This window comes from Pseudophryne corroboree, chromosome 3, assembly GCF_028390025.1.
Source record: "Pseudophryne corroboree isolate aPseCor3 chromosome 3, aPseCor3.hap2, whole genome shotgun sequence".
In the NCBI taxonomy this organism is placed as follows: domain Eukaryota; kingdom Metazoa; phylum Chordata; class Amphibia; order Anura; family Myobatrachidae; genus Pseudophryne; species Pseudophryne corroboree.
The window spans coordinates 165,188,862-165,211,646 of NC_086446.1; the positions used below are offsets into that span (position 1 = coordinate 165,188,862).

General features: G+C 49.0%; 1 protein-coding gene across 1 annotated transcript in view; it reads left to right on the top strand.

The window, feature by feature from the left end:
* Nucleotides 1-348: 348 nt before the first annotated feature.
* The window catches only part of PRPF19 (pre-mRNA processing factor 19), a 157,329-nt gene continuing 134,892 nt past the window's right edge, over nt 349-22,785 (top strand). The window contains exons 1-3 of the mRNA XM_063958555.1: nt 349-556; nt 1,720-1,869; nt 8,352-8,428. Of these exons, the coding sequence (XP_063814625.1) occupies nt 538-556; nt 1,720-1,869; nt 8,352-8,428 (246 nt within the window). The 5' untranslated portion in view covers nt 349-537. The remainder of the gene's footprint in view (nt 557-1,719; nt 1,870-8,351; nt 8,429-22,785) is intronic.

The window sequence follows — 22,785 nt, forward strand, 5'->3', positions numbered from 1 at the left end:
CACTAGGTGGCAAAAAGGTCCTTATCACGAAAGTAAAGTAGACTGCTCTGCATAGATTGAGATAATTTCTCTTCATCATAAAGACCACGTCCTTATGGCGAAGAGAAAATGATGGTTAGGCTATAGTATGGTCATTTTACAATACTCGATTGTACCGAAGTCTATGTATTAAATAAATACTAATTTAAGTGGACAGTCGAGTCTGGAGAGATTTATAGAGTAGATTGTAGTAAATGTCACATAGGAAGTTGTGTATTGTGTATGTCGCACAATTTTATGGATATTCGGTATCAATTCCCAAAACAAAAATGTCGCTACTGGCGCCACAGCACCGGAAGTGTGGGGCACTTTGGGATTTTTCAATGAATTGCAACGGGACGGAAATTCTGTCTGTGCCGTGCTGCGGAAGCGGAAACTGAGGGAAGACCGATTCTTCTTGTACGATTTGGCGGCACGTTTTCCCTTTCTCTTGTGTGGACAGCCTTTACATAGAATTAGAGCCGATCCTAGCCAGCTGCTGCAGAAGAGAGCGGCGCCATGTCCCTGACATGCTATAGTGAGTGCTAGAAACACGTGGGCATACTGTATAGCGGCCTCTGCTGCATCTCACCCTGCACATACAACCCCTTTTGCTCCTCATCCTGCAGTTGTTACACTTTATTACACCTCACTCTGCACTTACTTTATTGCCTCTCGCTGCATTCACCCCACCTCATTGCCCTTCGCCCTGCGTTCACGCCTCTGCGTTTCCCCTCGTCCTGCGTTCACGCCTCTGCGTTTCCCCTCGTCCTGCGTTCACGCCTCTGCGTTTCCCCTTGCCCTGCAGTAACGCCTCTGCGTTTCCCCTCGCCCTGCAGTAACGCCTCTGCGTTTCCCCTCGCCCTGCAGTAACGCCTCTGCGTTTCCCCTCGCCCTGCAGTAACGCCTCTGCGTTTCCCCTCGCCCTGCAGTAACGCCTCTGCGTTTCCCCTCGCCCTGCAGTAACGTCTCTGCGTTTCCCCTCGCCCTGCAGTAACGCCTCTGCGTTTCCCCTCGCCCTGCAGTAACGCCTCCGCGTTGCCCATCTTTCAGTCTCGGTGTGTACACAGTTAGCAATTGCTTTCTACGACATATGCACAGTTTGCAGATATCCACTGGATCAATCTGCGTCTGGACTTGTCAGCCCCTGTATCCTTTATAGGAGGAAGACAACTATGGCTGGTCCTGGTTTCACTATTCCACAGGCCTGTACTGGATGCATGCAGCATCCCGGCGATACAGATGCCGGCAGTCATTTGACCGACTCCGGAATCCTGACACCACGAAGGAGACCACCGCCGGAAAATATACAACCGATATCCCGAAGCTAAGTATTGGGGTTCATATTAGGGTTAGGGGGTGGAGTTTATCCCTAGCTGCCACCCCCCAATTGTTAGCCCTACCCAGCACCCCTGGAGGGTTAGGGTAGAGGATGGGGGGAGGGTAAAAATACTTACCCCCTCCAATGTCAGGATGCTGCTTTCGGTTGTGAGTCCTCTGAGATGCTATACTTATCACGCCTGGACAATAGATTACACTTTAATGGCAGGAATCCTTTTTTCCTCCTCCTTCTTTTTTTTTCTTTTTTTCTGGTACTTACATTTTATTCTCTAGAATATGCATCACTGAAATGTAAATGAATAGTTTACTGATTAGCCGTCATGGCTTGTGTTTTGTAATGAGCCTGCTCTCTCTCTGCAGTCAGTAACGAGGTCACAGACCGTCCTTGTGTCTCTCCCTTGTCGGGTCACGTGTTTGATAGACGCCTCATCGAGAAATATTTGGCTGAAAATGGGACAGATCCAGTGACCAATCAGCCTTTGAATGAAGAGCAGCTGATTGACATCAAAGGTCAGTTTTCATTTAGTATGAACAAGGTGACACTTCAGTTCTATCTATTAAGTGTGACCTGTATAAAACTTACGTCCGATATAGATAATCTATGTTTGAGGTATGACGTGCAATTATTTTATAATTTGGAATGTGCCGTGTTCAGCTAAACGAGGGACCGGTAAACCCTAAGACTATAGAATACAGCTGGTAGATTTTCAGTGCAGAAGTTATGTCTCAGTAGGGTGGAGGCAGGGGGGCTAGGCTTCGTGTCCCAGCATCAAGGATAAAAAAAACCTCATTAGGGGCTCTATATTATCAATGTTGGAGAACCATTTTGCAAATATTAATGGACAATGGCCAACCCTAGGTGGTAGCATAAAATCTCACACTGACTGCTCCAGAATGAACATTGCAGCGATCAGAAGTGTAGACTTGGAGCGAAGTCGAGATGGACTCTGTGGGGAGAGTGGGCTGGCTCCGGAAGGAGCAGCATCTGATTTGTGTTCAGGATGCTGCACAGAACAGATGAGATTGAATTTAAACTATCCTGCGCACAACATAAACGCACTCCAGTCTTGGAGGACATTGCCACAGTGCAGTAAATGTTTAGGGGTATATTCAATAACTGTCGGAAGCTGCCGTCTTGTCGGAAAGACTGCAGCTTCCGACAGTTTTAGGTCGGAAGGGGTTCCGACCTATTCATTATGGCCCTGTTTTTTCCGACAAGTCTGGAAACCTGACTTGTCGGAATGCTGTCGAAATACACGCTGATCGCGGCTTCAGCCGCCGATCAGCTTGCATTGTCGGAAGCGGGGCCAAACCTGACAGTTTTTAGCCCCATTTCGGACAAACTCAATCCAACTTGAAAACAAGTCTGATTGAGGTAAGGAGACGGGGAGCGGTGTGGCGGGGACCAGGGATGAGAGGTACCTTGACGGCCAGGCACCTCTCTCCCTGCAGTGACTCCCCCGCCGCCGCAGACACCACCTTCCCCGGCCCCCGTGGAGGCTCCCCCCGCCGCACGCAGCCGCCCAGCTCCCCCCGCCGCCACAGACCTTGCCTCCGCCTGCTGCCGTGGCAGCTCCCACCGCCACATGCAGCAGCCCAGCTCCCTCCGCCGCTGTTGTCAGCGCACCCGGCAGAACAGGAACCCCGGTACGGCCAAATCCGACAGTCGGATTTGGTCGTCCATTGAATAGGGGTTGGCGGGTCCATTCCGACAACTGCATGTCAGAATGGACCCGACTCTTATTGAATATACCCCTTAGTCTGGCTACTATTTGTTTCTCTTACGTCCTAGGGGATGCTGGGGTCCACATTAGTACCATGGGGGTACAGACGGGTCCAGCAGGAGCCATTGGCACTTTAAGAGTTTGAGAGTGTGGGCTGGCTCCTCCCTCTATGCCCCTCCTACCAGACTCCGTTTAGAAAATGTACCTGCTGGCAACAGCCTCCCTGCTTCGTGGGACTAAGGGGGGGGATTAGTGTCCGCCCTGCGGGGTCTGAGCCACTATCTCCGCTGACAGGACACTGAGCTCCTGAGGGGATAGATCGTTCCCCTCCACAGGGGATCGCTCACCCCAGCAGCATGCCGCCACCCCCTTACAGAGCTGAAGATCAGTGGCGAGTGAGTCACCGGTCCCCCTAGCAAGCGGGGGGCAGGTGTGAAGACGGCGGCAACAGGGTAGGAGTGCAGTATTAACTGAGGCTCAGCGGTACATAGTGCGGCGCTGTGAGGGGCGCCCTGAGCCAGCGCCTGCACCCTACACTGGTCACACAGCCTGTCGGGGTCCCGGGATCTCAGCCAGCATAAATCCTCAGGCCAGTATAATCCTATGAAGAGCGGGAAGACAGCGCCATTTTGGGGCGGAGCTTCTCAGAGCGGACCCAGCAGCGTTAAGCGCCATTTTCCTGCCTGCACAGCGCTGTCCAGGAAGAGCAAGTCCCTCCAAAGCAACTCCAGCTATCTCTCACGGTACCAGGGGGTTGTAGAAAGGGGGGAGGCTGCAAATGACTGTGTAACCTATTAAGGAGCACAGTCAGTGCTGATAGGGGGTCTTCCTTTATATTAAAAGTGCTGTGTGTGGGTTGGCTCTAATCTCTGTGTCTCTCTAGCCATTCTTGGGGTGAAACTCTGTCTGTCGCCCCCTGTGTGTGTGTGGAGTGTCTGTGGTCTCCATTAAGCAATGTCCAGGGACTCTGTGTCACATTCTGCAGAGGATATGTCCTCTCAGGATGATCTAATTCCATATAATCAGGATTGCACTGGTTTAGCACAGATTCCAGCAAGGGAGCCTGAGTGGTTATCCTCTATCAAATCTATGATTTCTCCGATTTCAAATAGGGTTGCACAAAATGAATCTGCAGCTCAGGCTTTACAGAACTCTATAGCAGCCTGGCCCAGTTCTGGTACATAAGGGCTCCCCGCTGTATATTCACATAGACGTGCTCTTGCTCAGATCATGCAGGATGATACCGATTCTGATACAGATGGTGATGGGGATGTGTTGCGGGGGGCAGCATCTCTTGCAAAAGGGGTGCAGTTGATGATAGAGGCTATTAGGGATGTGTTGAATATTGCTGATACAACACCCTAGCAGGTTGAGGAAGCTTACTTCACTGAAAATAAGAAAGCCTCGCTAACCTTCCCTGCGTCAAAGGAATTAAATGCTATTTTTGAAAAGTCTTGGGAAAACCCGGATAAATTCCAGATACCCAAAAAGGTTCTGGTAGCGTTTCCTTTCCCGGTAGAGGATAGGAAAAAATGGAAATACCCGCCTATTGACGCGTCAGTATCCAGACTCGCAAAAAAAAGTGGTTTTACTTGTTCCACGATCTACCGCCTTGAAAGAGCCGGCTAATCGTAAAATTGATAATACTCTCAAATCCATGTACACGGCCTCTGGGGCAATACTACGTCCCACTACTGCCATTGTTACTTGAGGACTTAGATACTATGGAAAAATGTGATGTTGAATTGTTTTTACGTAACATTCAGAATGCGGCAGGTTTTCTGGTAGAATCCATGAAGGACCTGGGTTCCATGGCTGCGGGAATTTCTTCCATGTCAGTATCAGCTCGTCGAAGACTGTGGTAGCACCAGTGGTCTGCCGACGTGGAATCCAGGAGAAGTATGGAGACCCTTCCCTACACAGGTCAGGCTCTTTGGGGAAGCATTAGATGCGTGAATCGTTACGGCTGGTAAGTCACCCTTTCTTCCCTCAGCTACACCTGCTCCGAAGAAACCCTTTTCTTCAGTTACATCACAGCTCTTTCGGTCTACCAAGCCCAGAAAGGCCAAGCCGTCCAACACCTTCTTTCGGGGAGGTCGACCTGAATCCAAGAAACCTGCGGATGCAGGTTCCCAGGAACTGAAACTTGCTTCAGGTACACCAAAGTCCTCCGCATGACGGTGGACTGCACGCCCCGGAGGTGGGGCCGGTGGGAGCGAGACTCATACATTTCAGTCATGTCTGGGTGTCCTCCGGCCTGGACCCCTGGGTCCTTCCAACCGCTCTGTCCTTCCAACTGGATCTCCTGGACAAGTGGTCAGGATCCCATCTACACATGCACCAGAGAATACGTCTGTCGCCAAAGGCCAGGATATCACTCCTCTGGTGGCTGCAATGCAGGTTCGGGATTAAGGACTGGATCCTTCTAACCACGGATGCAAGTCTCCGGGGCTGGGGCGCAGTCACTCAAGGGGAAACCTTCCAAGGAATGTGGTCAAGTTTGGAAGCCGGCCTGCTGATCAACATTCTGGAACTAAGAGCCGTCTACAATGGTCTTCTCCAAGCGGCCCATCTTTTCAGAAATCGGGCCATTCAAGTGTAGTCGGACAATGTGACAACAGTGGCTTGCATAAACCGACAGGGCGGAACGAAGAGCAGAGCTGCAATGTCAGAGGTAACAAGAATCCTCCTCTGGGCAGAAAGCACCCGGTGGCGCTGTCGGCAATCTTCATTCTGGGAGTGGACAACTGGGAAGCGGACTTCCTCAGCATACACGATCTCCATCCAGGATAATGGGGCTTCCACCCGGAGGTATTCGCAGAGTTAACAAGCCGATGGGGTGTACCTCAGATAGACATGATGGCCTCTCACCTCCACAAGAAGCTTCGGAGGTACTGTTCCAGGTTAAGGGACTCGCAAGCCGTGGCGGTGGGCGTCCTGGTAACTCCGTGGGTGTTCTTGTCAGTGTATGTGTTCCCTCCACTTCCACTCATCCCAAAGATTTTCAAACTAATAATAGAACAAGAGTTCAGGCTATCCTCATTGCTCCGGACTGGCCAAGACGGGCTTGGTACGCTGATCTTCTGGAATTACTGCTGGAGGATCCGAGGCCTCTTCCTCTTCGTGAGGACCGTCTCCAACAGGGGCCCTCATTCCGAGTTGATCGCTAGCTGCCGTTGTTCGCTGCGTAGCGATCATTTAAAAAAAATGCAGAAACTGCACATGCGTATGCACCGCAATGCACACGCGTGGCTTACGGGTACAAACAGCATCGTGGTTTTGCACAGGTTCTAGCGACACTTTCAGTCGTACTGGCGAATGCCGGGAGATTGACAGGAAATGGGAATTTCTGGGTGGCAACTGACCGTTTTCTGGGAGTGTTTAGAAAAACGCAGGCGTAGCCGGCCGTTTGCTGGGCGGGTATCTGACATCATTACTGTGTCATTCGTCGCAGCAATCATCGCACAGAATAAGTAACTACAGGGCTGGTCTAGTTCTGCACAAAATGTGTTTGCTGCCGCTCGGCTGCACAGGCGTTCGCACTCCTGCAAAGCGAAAATACCCCCCCCCCCCCCGTGGACGGCGACTATGCGTTTGAACGGCTGCTAAAAGTAGCTAGGGAGCGATCAACTCGGAATGCAGGCCAGTGGCCGTTCGCCTATCAAGACTTACCGCGGCTACGTTTGACGGCATGGAGGTTGAACGCCAGATCTTAGCTCGAAAGGCATTCCGAAAAAGGTCATTCCTACCCTGATACAGGCTAGGAAGGGAGTAACGTCAAAACATTACCATCGTATTTGAAAAAAGTATGTGTTGGTGTGAATCTAAGAAGTTTCCTACGGTGGAGTTTCAACTTGGACGGTTTCTCCTCTTTCTGCAGGCGGGTGTGGATGTAGGCCTACGCTTGAGCTCCATCAAGGTCCAGATTTCGGCCCTGTCCATTTTCTTTCAGAAACAATTGGCGGCTCTTCCTGAGGTTCAGACGTTCTTGAAAGGGGTTCTGCATATTCAACCACCCTTTGTGCCTCCTACGACGGCACCTTGGGATCTTAATGTGGTCCTGCAATCGGATTGGTTGTTGGCATTGGCGTCTGCTCGACGTGTGTCGGAATTGGGGGCATTGTCATGCAAGTGTCCTTACTTGATTTTCCATGAGGATAGAGCTGAGCTCAGAACGCGCCAGCAATTTCTTCCAAAGGTTGTGTCGGCTTTTCATATCATCCAACCTATTGTGGTGCCAGTGGCTACTGACTCCTCAATTACCTCAAAGTCTTTGGATGTTGTGAGGGCTTTGAAAATCTGTGTGATAACTTCTGGTCACAGGAAGTCGGACGCTCTGTTGTCCTTCATGATCCCAACAAGGTTGGGTGTCCTGCTTCAAAGCAGACGATTTCTTACTGGATTAGATTCTCTATCCAGCATGCTTGTTCTTCTGGAGGCTTGCCGTGTCAAAAATCTGTTAAGGCCCACTCTACTCGTAAAGTGGGTTCTTCCTGTGCGGCTGCCCAGGGTAGACACCCTGGGCAGCCGCACAGGAAGAAGCTTTACAGCTTTGCCGAGCAGCTACATGGACAGGGTTGAACACGTTTGCTAAGTTCTACAAGTTTGATCCTTTGGCCACTGAGGACATAAAGTTTGGTCAATCTGTTCTGCAGGAACCTCAGCACTCTCGCTCCCGTACTGGGAGCTTTGGTACATCCCCAGGGTACGAATGTGGACCCCAGCATCCTCTAGGACGTAAGAGAAAATAGGATTTTAATTACCTACCGGTAAATCCTTTTCTCGTAGTCCGTAGAGGATGCTGGGCGCCCGCCAAGTGCTACATATTCCTGCATTGTTATTTCGTTCAGTTTGTTAGTTCAGCTATTGCTGAATCGTTCCAAGTTGTTTAGCTTGGCTTTCCTTTTGTTGTACGTGTGAGCTGGTGTGAGTCTCACCACTATCTGTGTAAAATCCTTCTCTCAAAGTTGTCCGTTTCCTCGGGCACAGTTTCTAGACTGAGTCTGGTAGGAGGGGCATAGAGAGAGGAGCCAGCCCACACTATTAATCTCTCTAAGTGCCCATGGCTCCTAGTGGACCTGTCTATACCCCATGGTACTAATGTGGACCCCAGCATCCTCTACGGACTACGAGAAAAGGATTTACCGGTAGGTAATTAAAATCCTATTTTTTGTGGAACTAGCCTTTTAATATTTGTGTGAGCTGTGCTATGGTTGTGTATTATCTTACTAATTGGTGCTTATTTACGGTCTTTGTTGCTGCTTACAGTTGCCCACCCAATTCGCCCTAAGCCACCATCTGCTACCAGTATCCCAGCAATCTTGAAGTCTCTGCAGGATGAATGGGTGAGTGTTGCACTATCTTCTTACCATCCACTGTTAGGTTTTGTACTTTTCCTTATTCTCTGTGTTGTAAAATCTTAGGATATTGGTAATTTCTCTTACGTCCTAGAGGATGCTGGGGACTCCAAAAGGACCATGTGGTATAGACGAGATCCGCAGGAGCTTGGGCACACTAAAAAGACTTAATCTGGGTGTGAACTGGCTCCTCCCTCTATGCCCCTCCTCCAGGCCCCAGTTAGACTTTGTGCCCAGGAGTGACTGGATGCACACTAGGGGAGCTCTACTGAGTTTCTCTAGAAAAAGACTTTTGTTAGGTTTTTTATTTTCAGGGAGACCTGCTGGCTACAGCCTCCCTGCAGCGTGGGAGTGAGGGGAGAGAAGCAGACCTACTTCTTCTTAGTTAAGGGCTCTGCTTCTCGGCTACTGGACACCATTAGCTCCAGAGGGTTCGATCACTTGGTGCGCCTAGCTGCTTGTTCCCGGAGCCACGCCGTCGCCCCCTCACAGAAGTCAGGTGAGTATGAGAAGAACAGAAGACTTCAGGACGGCAGAAGACTTCAGTAAAGGTACAGCACAGCAGCAACGCTGTGCTCCATGCTCCCACACACATCACCAACGGTATTTCACTGGGTGCAGGGCGCTGGGGGGGGCGCCCTGGGCGGCATGTTACTGGAGTTGAGGACGGCATAAAGTGATTGTAGGTGCATTGGTACACTTTACAGACCCCTGCCGGCATTTTCTTTCAATTTTGAAATTGGCGGGCCGAAGCCCGCCGGGAAGGGGGCGGAGCTTCGTCCCGCAGCTCCCAGGCGCCATTTTCTCCCTACACGCGGCTGAGGGATAGACGCTGCCGGGACCTCCACGCTTCTCTACAAAGGGGGGCATTTCCAAAGGGGGGCCGCAGTGTGGTGCTTGAATTTAACAAAGGCAGCGCTGGGTACATATATCGTTTGTGTCGATATATGGGCGCTGGGGTGTGAGCTGGCATACTCCCTCTGTGTCCTCTCTCTGGGCTTCATTGTGGGCCTGTCACCTAGCTGGGACGTTCTGTGTGTTGGGGTGTGTCGGTACTACGTATCGGCATGTCTGAGGCTGAATGTTATTCACCAGAGGAGGTTATTGGAAGTGTGGATGCGGGGCTAGAATTGGGACTGTCGACGCAGCCGACACCTGATTTGCTAGCACTGCTCAATACGATAAATTCCAATGTAGCTTCCTTATCAAAGAGGTTAGATAAGTCTGAGTCACAGACGCAGGTGTGGAAAAAGTCCATGGAAGAGGCTTTGTCTCAGGTACAGACCCCATCCGGGTCCCATAAGAGGCCATTTACTCAAGTGGTAGATGCTGATACCGACACGGACTCTGATTCCGAGGTCGATTTCACTGAGGCAGTTTACATCCACGGTTAGTTAAGAGTATTCAGTACATGATTGTGGCTATAAAAGATGTTTTACACATTTCTGATGAACCTGCGGTACAGGAAACAAGGATTTGCTTGTTCAAGGAGAAAAAACCTGAGGTGAAGTTTCCCCCCTCTCATGAAATGAATACTCTTTGTGAAAAGGCTTGGGAGTCGCCGGATAAGAAATGGCAGATTCCCAAGAGGATTTACTTGGCGTATCCTTTCCCATCTGATGACAGCGAAAAATGGGAGACATCTCCAAATGTTGATAAAGCTCTATCCCGTTTGTCTAAGAAGGTGGCACTTCTGTCTCCTGACACGGCAGCTCTCAAAGATCCGGCGGATCGCAAGTTGGAGACGTGTCTGAAGTCCATTTTCGCTAATTCGGGGGCTTTGCTCAGACCCGCTGTGGCGTCTGTATGGGTGAGTAGTGCTATTGCTAAATGGGCTGAAAATTTAGCTAGTGATATGGATACCCTTGACAAAGATAATGTCCTTTTAACTCTCTGTTATATTAAGGACGCTGCAGATTACCTAAAGGACGCTGCGAGGGATGTCTGTCTCTTGGGTTCAAGAACCAATGCCATGTCTATATCTGCCAGGAGGGCCCTGTGGATCCATCAATGGAACGCTGATGCCGACTCCAAGAGGTCTATGGAAGCACTACCCTTCAAAGGTACTGTCTTGTTTGGGGGCGGCTTGGCGGACCTGGTCTCGACCGCGACTGCGGGTAAGTCCTCTTTTCTTTTTCATCCACTAGGGGTCACTGAAGTACTCTTGGGATATGGACGGCCTCCATAGGAACAGGGCACTGAATATTTAAATTAGGACACTCCACCCCTCCATATCCCAGAGTACCTCAGTGTTTTTTCTGTGCTCGACGTAGCAACAGGTTCTGTGGCTTAGTCCACAATTCTTTTGAATATTTTTATTTTTTTGTTAATATTTTTCTTTTTTCATACACATCCCTTTCCCCCTTCCATAAGGCAGGGTCAGGGATAGTGCAAGCTGCTACTAGCAGCTTTGGCGTGTCGGTCCTCAATAAAAGAGCACCCTCACAGCCATACAGATCCTGCAGACAGGCTGGCCGGCGCTTACAGAGAAGCCCCGTCGGAGCCTCACCACAGGAGCAGGAGTCAAGGTATGTTGGTCGGGGCGGTCAGCTCACGCTGCCGCCCCGCTGTGTGGGGACATTGTTTTCTTTAACACTGGCGCACCATACTACTGGCCGCTTGGATCCTAGACAGTCCGCCCGCCGCCGCTGCTCCAACCGCCGCCGCTGCTCAGAGCGCTTCAGGACGCGCTCCCCGCTGTCTGTTTACAGCGCGTCCCGCTACCCGGCTCCCGCTGGCGGCCCCACATTAACGCTGCCCGCCCCGCATACTGCCTCCGCAACGGAGCATACAGGGGGGGTGGGGGGGGGCATTACAGGCTGCAAGCAGAGGGTACAATCAGCGGCACGAGGGGGGATAAACTGCAGCAACCGCAGTATGCTAGGCTGCAGGGATGATTTCCACAGGATGTTCATACAGGGTTATATATTAGTTTAAAAGATTATAACCTGTGCTGTGATTATAAGTTTATGCATGGCAGCCATTTTAACCATGCTTCCTGTGTCTTCCTGCTGTGATTCCAGAACGTTCCAGTACTACATCTCTACTCCACCGGAGGCGCAGGGGTGTTAGTGGGAATTTGGGATCACATTTCATAGTACTGGCCACGTGTACTGCACTTGGCCAGATATATATATAGAGACACCTTCGTACTATTTTACTGAGTCGTGCAAGTGTCTGTTTTTTGTGTATTGTATTGTCTGTCTCCATAATGAGTAAGGCACCAGCAAAAATTAAAAAGCATCACTGCAAAGTCTGTAGCAGTGTGTTACCGGATGGATCTACCACATGTACAGTATGTTTTGTGGATTCAGTTACGAATACAATTTCTGCTCCGGTTTTAAAAGCCAGTTTCATCTCCGGACCCTCCATGGGAAATGCTAGCCAATGTACTGGCTGGGTTGCAATCAGAATTGACCGCCGCTCGACAAGAGCGGGAAGCGGCAAGATCTGAGTCTAGGGTGAGACCGCCAGAACTACCGGAGGCGTCTCAGCCTTGCGAAAGTTCCAAATCCATTTTGGGTAGACGGGATAAATTTCATATGTCTTATGATTTACCAGTTTCTGCTATGTTGCATTCTGACGATTCCATGCCAGACCTTACGGCACAAGATGAGGGTGAGGAGGGCGAAGTGGAGTCAGATAGTGAGGATTTTAACAGCTCAGGTATTGATAATCTCATCAGAGCGGTGCGTCAGTCTCTGAAGTTTACAGAAACTGAGGAGCCTCTGACAAATGATCAGGTCGTATTTACTAAACGACAGAGAACTCCAATGTGTTTTCCTGTTTCGGAGTCTCTTAATAAGATGTTAGTAGAAACACGACAGACTCCAGAGAAACGGTTTTCTATACCTCGCAGATTTAAGTCTAGTTACCCGTTTCCAGACTCTGTGACGTGTACCACCAATAGTTGATTCGTCAGTGTCGAAACTTACAAAGAACTTAACCATACCAGTGCCAGCTGCTACTACGCTTAAAGACCCTTCAGATCGCAAAATAGAAACTATGCTAAAGTCCATGTATGTAGCAGCAGGAGTGCTGCTGAGACCTGGCTTGGTTGGCATCTGGGTCACTAAGGCGCTCATAGTATGGATAACAGAACTCAAGTCTGCCCTACATGACGAACACCTTATACTTCTTGCTGATCAAATGTGTGAGGCTGCGGAGTATCTATGTACAGCTTCTACTGACGTCTGTCAGCTCACTTCTCGCCTTTCATCGTCGCTAGTTACGGCACGACGAGCACTCTGGCTGCGTTCTTGGCAAGCGGAGGCAGAGGTCAAAAGAGGTATAGAGGCGTTACCTTACGGTGGCGAGAAGTTGTTTGGTCCTGAATTGGACAAATGGATTTCTGAGGCCACGGGAGGAAAGTCGGTTTTCTTACCATTTCCTCCACCGGTACCAAGACGGAGGTACTCTGGACCTGCGTTTAAATCCTTTAGACCTCAGTCCTTTCGCGGACGTGGCAGAGGAACAGCCACGCCTGGTAGACGGGGTCGTGGACGTGGTTTCCAACAAACCAACACAAGTCGTCGGGACGCTAAGGTCACCGACAAGCCAGTGTCATGACGGGCTACCAGCCCATCTCTGTTCTCCGATTGTGGGAGCACGCCTTCAGACGTTCCATTTGGCGTGGTTCCAGACATCCGCGAATGGGTGGATCCGCAATTTAGTGTTAAGAGGTTACAAAATAGAGTTTGACTGTCTTCCGCCACTGCGGTTTTTCAAGACAGGACTGCCTCTGTCGGACGACAAGAGGGCGGTTCTGCAAATTGCCATTCAGTCCCTACTGGATTCAGCAGTTTTGATTCCGATCCCTGTACACCAACAGGGTCAGGGTTATTATTCCAGTCTGTTTGTGGTACCGAAGCCGGATGGCTCAGTCAGGCCAATATTGAACTTAAAGGGTCTCAATCGGTACGTAACTTACTACAGATTCAAGATGGAATCTCTGCGCTCAGTGATTGCGGGTTTAGAGCCAAAGGAATTCATGATTGCGCTAGATCTCAAGGATGCGTACTTACACATTACGATTTGGCAGCCTCATCAGAGATTCTTGCGGTTTGCAATACGCCAGAACCATTACCAGTTTCAGGCTCTACCTTTTGGCCTTTCGTCAGCGCCTCGGGTATTCACCAAAGTGATGTCTGTGATGATAGCTCATCTCAGATCCCTGGGAGTGACAATAGTTCCGTATTTAGACGATCTGCTCATCAAAGCCCCGTCTCAACAGATGCTTCTCCAACATGCGCTGCTAACGTACAATGTACTGGTTCACCACGGTTGGATTGTCAACTTCAAGAAATCACATCTAATTCCGTCTCAACGCCTTCAATTCCTAGGTATGATTCTCGATACGGTAAATCAAAGAATTTACCTACCACAACAGAAAGTACAGATTATTCGCCATCTGGTACAATTAGTGCTCAAGCCACGCACAGTCTCGGTACATTTGTGCATTCGCCTCTTAGGCACAATGGTGGCGGCTTTCGAAGCGCTTCAGTTCGGGAGACTTCACTCACGTCCATTTCAACTGGATGTGCTCGCACAGTGGTCGGGCTCGCATCTGCAGATTCACCACAGGGTGAGGTTGTCGGCAAGGGTGTCTCTACTCTGGTGGCTCAAGGTACACAATTTAACCGCAGAGAAACTGTTCGGCGGCTGGAATTGGATAATTCTAACAACGGACGCGAGTCTCAGAGGTTGGGGAGCTGTAGTTCAAAATTGTCAACTCCAGGGTCTCTGGGCGGATCACGAAAGATTGCTGTCTATAAATGTCCTGGAACTCCGCGCAATTTACAATGCACTACGACAAGCAGTACACATGCTTCGCTCTCAGACTGTCCAAGTGCAGTCAGACAACGCAACGGCAGTCGCATACATCAACAAACAAGGAGGAACGAGAAGCCGCATGGCAATGCGGGAAGTAGCTCGAATCCTCAGTTGGGCAGAATACCACCAGGTGATATTGTCGGCAGTGTTCATTCCGGGAGTGGACAACTGGGAGGCGGATTATCTCAGCCGTCGGGATTTTCATCCAGGAGAATGGGCATTAAATCCAGAGGTGTTTCACATGTTGGTTCAGCGGTGGGGTTACCCTCAGGTGGATCTGATGGCGTCTCGCCACAATCACCAAACGCTCCAGTATGTGTCCAGAACAAGAGATCCAAAGGCAGTGGCGGTGGATGCTCTCACAATCGCTTGGCCGTACAGCCTAGTGTATCTGTTTCCACAGTTTCCGCTGCTCCCTCTGGTGCTAAAACGGATCAAAAGAGAGTCTGTCACAGTCATACTAGTGGCTCCTCATTGGACTCGAAGAGCTTGGTTCTCGGATCTCCACAGACTACTCGCAGACGATCCTTGGCCGCTCCCTCTACGTCCGGACTTGTTACAACAGGGTCCGTTCCTTTACCCCGATTTAGCGCGGCTGCGTTTGACGGGGTGGCTGTTGAGACCGCCCTCTTGAGAAGAGAGGGCATTCCGGAATCGGTTATACCAACCATGTTACGTGCTAGGAAGCCAGTTACGGCAGCTCATTATTACATGATTTGGCGTGCCTATATAGGTTGGTGTGAAGTTCGGAAGTTTCCGACATCAGCTTTCAAGTTATCCCGTCTTTTGTTATTTCTACAGACGGGGTTAGATGGAGGACTGCGTTTATCTACACTAAAGGTGCAGGTATCTGCGTTGTCAATTTATTTTCAAAGACGATTGGCTCTATTGCCGTCAGTACACACTTTTCTGCAAGGTGTCCTCAGAGTACAGCCTCCATTCATTCCACCTACAGCGCCATGGGACTTGAATCTGGTTTTAGATTTCTTACAGTCTTCATATTTTGAACCCTTACAGCAAGTGGATATAAAGTTTCTCACTTGGAAAACAATTTTTCTTCTAGCCTTAGCTTCGGCAAGGCGTGTTTCAGATTTGGGTGCCTTGTCATGCAAGCCACCGTATTTGGTGTTTCAGGACGACAGAGCGGAACTTCGGACGAATCCCGCTTTCTTACCAAAGGTAGTGTCATCTTTTCACATCAATCAACCAATAGTAGTTCCTGTGTTAACAGCACATTCTGGAACTCTGGATGTGGTACGCGCATTACGCGTTTATGTATCCCGAACGTCTACAGTTCGTAAGACGGATACGTTGTTTGTTCTCTATGATGCTGCCAAGATGGGTTGGCCAGTTTCTAAGCAGACCTTATCCAGATGGATAAAACTGACCATACGTCAGGCTTACCTTCATGCTAGGTTACAGCCGCCTACATCAGTAACAGCTCATTCCACACGTTCTGTGGGAACTTCATGGGCAGCTGGTCGTGGAGCTTCTACGATGCAGCTTTGCCGGGCGGCTACATGGTCTTCCGTGCACACGTTTGTGCGCTTTTACAAGTTTGATACGTTTGCGGCATCAGCATCTAGCTTTGGCCGCCTAGTGTTACAGGTGCCAAACTGCTCTCCCGCCCATGGGGGAAGCTTTGGTACGTCCCAAGAGTACTCCAGTGACCCCTAGTGGATGAAAAAGAAAATAGGATTTTGGTACTTACCAGGTAAATCCTTTTCTTTGAATCCATAGGGGGCACTGGACGCCCACCCAGAGCAGTTTTACCTGGTTTGTGATAAGTTCAGGGGATCTTATGGTAACACACTTTCACCGACTGGTTCAAATTATCAAGTGCTGGTTATGGTGTCAACTGTTTAGTTGTCAGTAACGTTATGTGTCAACTTCATTGTTGTCCGTTATGTTATATGTAATACTCCATTGTCAACCTCTCTATAGCTCCTGTTCGGCTCAGTAAAAAACACTAAGGTACTCTGGGATATGGAGGGGTGGAGTGTTCTAAATTTAAATATTCAGTGCCCTGTTCCTATGGAGGCCGTCCATATCCCAAGAGTACTCCAGTGCCCCCTATGGATTCAAAGAAAAGGATTTACCTGGTAAGTACCAAAATCCTATTTTCTTCCTTATGTGCCCACACAACAGAAAAAGGCACCACATCAGCAAATGCAGTCCTTTCGTCACAATAAATACAGGCGTGGAAAAGGTTTGTCCTTCCTCGCTTCAAAGGGTAGAGGAAGGGGAAGGAAACCTCCTGCAGGCTCAGGCGCACAGGACCAAAAGTCCTCCCCTGCTGCTACCAAGTCCACCGCATGACGCTGGGGCTTCCCTGGGGGAGTTTGGACCGGTGGGGGGCCGTCTTCGGATATTCAGTCAGGTCTGGATTCAATCAGACCTGGATCCTTGGGTGTTAGAGATCGTGTCTCAAGGATACAAACTGGAGTTTCAGGAGATGCCCCCTCACCGGTTCTTCATTTCGGCATTACCAGTAGTTCTTCCGGACAGGGAGGTGGTGCTAGCAGCAATCCAAAAATTGTGTCTACAGAGGGTCATTATTCCCGTTCCCTCGATCCAGCGGGGGGAGGGGTTCTACTCGAGCCTCTTTGTGGTGCTGAAACCGGACGGTTCGGTCAGACCAATTCTAAATCTAAAATCCCTCAATCCATACTTGAAAGTGTTCAAGTTCAAGATGGAATCCCTTCGAGCGGTGATTGCCAGCCTGGAGGGGGGGGGGGGGGGATTTTATGGCGTCAGTCGACATAAAGGATGCCTACTTACATGTGCCGATATATCCTCCTCATCAGGCTTTTCTCAGGTTTGCGATACAGGATTCTCATTACCAATTTCAGACGTTGCCGTTTGGGCTTTCCACGGCTCCGAGGATTTTCACCAAAGTCATGGCGGAAATGATGGTTCAACTTCGCAAACAAGGGGTTTCAATTATCCCGTACTTGGACGATCTTCTGATAAAGGCGAGGTCCAAGGAACGGTTGCTAAGAAATGTAGAGTTGTCACTGTCGGTTCTGCGACAGCACGGTTGGGTGCTCAATTTGCCAAAATCCCAGTTGATTCCGACCACTCGGCTTCCTTTTCTGGGCATGATTCTGGACACAGATTTACAGAAGGTATTTCTTCCAGAAGAAAAGGCTCTGGAACTGCAGACGATGGTCAGGGAACTTCTGAGGCCGACGAGTGTGTCGATCCATCATTGTACTCGGGTTCTGGGGAAGATGGTTGCGGCGTACGAAGCCATACCATTTGGCTGGTTTTACGCCCGGGTGTTTCAGTGGGACTTGCTGAGCAAATGGTCCGGGTCTCACCTGCACATTCACCGGAAGATACGTTTATCTCCCAGAGCCAGAATTTCTCTCCTATGGTGGCTACAAGGTCATCACCTCCTAGGGGGACGCCGATTCGGTATCCAGGATTGGGTACTTCTGACAGATGCAAGTCTCCGAGGCTGGGGCGCAGTCACCCAAGGAAGAAACTTCCAGGGAAAATGGTCGCTCCAGGAAGCCTGTCTCCACATAAATATTCTCGAGTTAAGAGCCATTTACAACGGCCTTCTACAAGCAAGAAGCCTTCTTCAGGGTAGTCCTGTCCTGGTGCAGTCAGACAACATCACAGCGGTGGCACATATAAACCGTCAAGGCGGAACAAGGAGCAGAGCGGCAATGGCGGAGGCCACAAAAATCCTTCGCTGGGCGGAACAACACGTGAGCGCACGGTCAGCGGTCTTCCTACCGGGGGTGGACAACTGGGAAGCAGATTTCCTCAGCAGACATGATCTCCATCCGGGAGAGTGGGCTCTTCACCAAGAGGTATTTGCAGAGGTGACAGAACGCTGGGGAATTCCGTTGATCGACATGATGGCGTCTCGTCTCAACAAGAAGCTCCCGAGGTATTGTTCCAGGTCAAGGGACCCCCAAGCCAGTGCAGTGGACGCCCTGGTGTCTCCGTGGGTGTTCCAGTCTGTGTATGTGTTCCCTCCACTTCCTCTCATTCCAAAGGTACTGGGGATCATTCGCCGTGCAAGGGTTCAGGCGATTCTCGTCGTCCCAGACTGGCCAAGAAGGGCCTGGTACCCGGATCTTCAGGACTTACTGGTGGAAGATCCTTGGCCGCTTCCTCTAAGAGAGGATCTGTTGTTGCAGGGTCCATGCGTGTTTCCAGACTTACCGCGGCTACGTTTGACGGCAAGGAGGTTGAGCGCCAGATCTTAGCTCGTAAGGGTATTCGCAGGGAGGTCATTCCAACTCTCATTAAGGCTAGGAAGGAGGTTACGGCGAAACATTATCACAGTATTTGGAGGAAGTATGTTTCCTGGTGTGAGTCTAAAATGGCTCCTGCGGAAGATTTTCACTTGGGTCGCTTTCTCCACTTTTTACAGGCGGGCGTAGATGCAGGCCTGAAATTGGGTTCCATCAAAGTGCAGATTTCGGCTTTGTCTATTTTCTTTCAAAAAGAATTAGCTGCCCTCCCAGAGGTTCAGACCTTTGTGAAAGGAGTAATGCATATCAATCCTCCATTTGTACCTCCTGTAGCTCCATGGGACCTTGATGTGGTCTTACGGTTTCTCATGTCTTCCTGGTTTGAACCTTTGCGTAAGGTTGAGTTGAAGTTTCTCACTTGGAAGGTGGTTATGCTTTTGGCACTGGCATCTGCCAGGCGGGTGTCAGAGTTGGCGGCTTTATCTCATAAGAGCCCGTACTTAATTTTTCATTCGGATAGGGCGGAATTGAGGACTCGTCAACAATTTCTACCGAAGGTGGTTTCTTAATTTCACATTAACCAACCTATTGTGGTTCCGGTGGCTACGGAAGCGGTGGCGATTCCAAAATCTCTGGATGTTGTAATAGCGTTGAAGATCTACGTTTCTAGGACAGCTGTTGCTAGGAAGACTGAGGCGTTGTTTGTCTTGTATGCTGCCAACAAGATTGGTCATCCCGCTTCAAAACAGACTATTGCACGCTGGATTTGTAGTACGATCCAGCAGGCTCACTCTTCGGTCGGACTACCGGTGCCGAAGTCAGTAAAAGCCCATTCTACCAGGAAGGTGGGCTCATCTTGGGCGGCTGCCCGATGCGTTTCGGCGCTACAACTTTGCCGAGCGGCTACTTGGTCGGGGTCTAACACATTTGCTAAGTTCTATAAGTTTGATACACTGGCCGATGAGGACCTGACGTTTGCTCAGTCGGTGCTGCAGAGTCGTCCGCACTCTCCCACCCGTTCTGGAGCTTTGGTATAATCCCCATGGTCCTTTTGGAGTCCCCAGCATCCTCTAGGACGTAAGAGAAAATAGGATTTTGGTACTTACCGATAAATCCTTTTCTCCTAGTCCGTAGTGGATGCTGGGCGCCCGTCCCGGTGCGGACTATTACTTGCAGTGTTTTTCTTGCTGGTTAAATTGGTTTATACACGGGTTGTGTATTGTTTATTGCAGCTTGTTGCTGGTGTTAATGCATACTGATCTGGTTTAAAGTTACTCCGGTTGTACGGTATGTATGTGGTGTAGGCTGGTAGTTTTGTAGCCCTTAGTTTTTTTTTTTTTTGTTTTTTTTTTATAATTCTCTTTATTAGACAGCCAAAGGGTCACAACATATAAAGTACAAGAGATCAACATAATAGACATGTAGCGGTGACAGACAATCATATGTCAAGATATACAATGCAAGATAATAAAGGCTGTACAGGTTTTTTGTTTTTTTTGAATTTGTGTCAACAATAAAAGTAAGAGTTAACAGGAAGTCACATCGAGTAATGCAAGCATTGCTGACTAGCAACGGTGTGAAGGGGCATAAGTCACCGGCGTGCACCCCTGTCCCAAATAGTAAACTTCACAATCATAAACAAAAAGAAAAACGAAATAAGTCAAGTCACGCAATTGGTAGAGAAAAAGAGAAATAGAAAAGGAAAGAAAGAGAGAGAGGTAGAGAAGAAAAAGAGGCAGTATAGGATATTGTAGGTAAGTGAAATACATTGCCGGGGGGGGGGGGGGGGCGGGGGGGCAAACTTCCTGGGGGGAAAGATAAGTCCTGGTTCTGGAGCGAACATGGTGTCAAAAGGTTGGGGAGTCACTGTCATGAGAAGGAACTACAAAGTCAACTGACACGTCGAGTCACACCCAGTCAAGTGATGGTTCCTGCTATACGGCTAGTCAAATACCATGTTGTATCCCTGAAAACTTTCCAGATACAGTCCCGTCTATCTATAGGTAAACTATCTATATAGATACCCCATTTTTTATGGAAGAGCATCACCCCAGTTTCAATTTGGAAAGTGGCCATTCGTCTCTCACAAAATAATACATCCACTAATGCTGATTCCCATTCTCCCAGCGATGGGGCCGTTTTATATATCCAATGTCTCAGTATCACCTTCTTTGCTACTGTGACCATCACAGTCAGTAAAGGAATCATAGGAGTGAGATCAGATCGCAACCCCCAGGACGAGAACTCCGCGAAAAGTAATGGACCCACGTCCCTAGCGAGGTTTATTTTGAGTAAGCGGGATAAATATTGGAGAATCTTACACCAAAATCGTTTAATTTTCCCACAATACCAGAAATTATGCGCAAGAGTAGCTCCACTCACTCCACATTTAGAGCAACTTCCCGATTCTCCAGGGCGGAAATGTTGCCTTTGGGAGGGGGATATATACATCCTATTCACAATCCGCAACTGTATTTCCTGCAACGCCGCGGATTTTAGAGCCTTTAAAACTACCTCGGTGTTCGCGGAGATCTCGTCCATTGTGGGTGCCCCTGGGAGTTCCCGTTGCCATGGCTCAGAGAGGCGTGTCCATGAGGGGGCCGACACCTCAATTAGGTCACTGTAGAGATAGCGAATCTTGAACGGATTATATCTGCAAAATGTAAGAGTATCGAGGATAGCTCGATTAGAGATCCTCCTACCCAAGGGGTCATCGAGTGAGTGGATATAATGACGTGTCTGGAGATACATAAAAAAGTTGGAGTGGGGTAAGGAGAATTTGTCTCGTAGTTGCATGAAAGAGAGCATCTGTCCCCCAGGATCAAAGACGTCCCTAACTGCTTGTATACCCTTAGATTTCCATGTATAGAAATATCGATTATCTAAAGAGGAGGGGAAATTGGGATTGCCCCATAGGGGTATGTATGGTGACTCAAAGGGGTCAGTATTGAATATCTTATGAATGGAGATCCAGGCACTATAAGTGTCCCAAAATAAAACATTAGTCTTAAATTCCTGAGGGAGTTTAGATAGGGGTGTGTGAAGCAGTGCTGCCGGGGAATAAGGGAAAAATAGTGCTTCCTCCAGTTCTAGGTTCGTAAATAAATCTGATCGAAGTAGCCAGTCTGAGGCAATCTTAAATAGTGCCGACCTAGCAAATATCGTCACATTAGGCATACTAAGACCACCTTTGCGTTTGTTGAGGAAGGTTCGGGCTTTGGGCATATGAGGTTTAGCATTTTTCCAAATAAATTTAGAAAACAGTTGAGAACAGAGCAGGGAATCCTGTTTGGAAATTGTGATAGGGAGCATTTGGAGTAGGTAAGCCAGTTTGGGGAAGATAACAGCCTTTATCACCGTTATTCTGCCTAACAGAGAGAGTTTGAGGTCCTTCCAAGTTTCTAAACGTGATTTGATTGTTTGGATAATGGGAGTATAGTTAAACATATATAACCGGGAAAGTTCCGAAGGGATATATATACCCAAATATGTTAGTTTATCTTGGGCCATAGTAAATTGTGAAGAGAATTCAGCGTATAAGAGGGGGTCATTAATAGTAGTCAAAGGAAGTAGTTCGGATTTATGGGAGTTTATACGATAACCAGCGAAGGTGCTAAAATAATGAATAGTATCGAATATAGCCGGGATGGAAGTACGGGGGTTGGATACAAATAAAATCATATCGTCTGCGAATAGTCCAAGTTTAACCTCCTTCCCTCCCACTGAGATCCCAGAGAAAGCCGGTAACTGTCTCAATGCTATCGCCAATGGCTCTAAAGCTGCCGCAAAGAGTAAGGGGGATAAGGGGCAACCTTGTCTGGTTCCTCTATGGATCGCTAAGGGTTGAGAAAGAAATCGATTAGTAAAAACTTGTGTAGATGCGTTATGATATATGGTGCGTAGTATGGCTACAAATTGGTCGGGGAATCCAAAACGTCTAAGTGTCTCAAACAGGTGGTCCCACGTCACCAGGTCAAATGCTTTCTCAGCATCTAGTGATAGTAGAAAAGTGGGTCCACCTGTTTCCATACCTCCCAAGGACTGGAGAACTGTCAGAACTTTGCGAATATTGGTCACTGAGTGTCTGTCCGAGATAAACCCGGTTTGATCTTCATGGACTATTTCAGGTAAGATATATTTCAAACGGTCCGCCAACAGTTTAGTAAACAATTTGTAGTCCACATTAAGTAAGGAAATAGGGCGGTAAGAGGACGGGAGGAGGGGGTCCTTACCAGGTTTGGGTATAACCCTAATCAGGGCCGAGTTAAAGTAATGCGGGATCGTAAGAGTAGAAAAAAT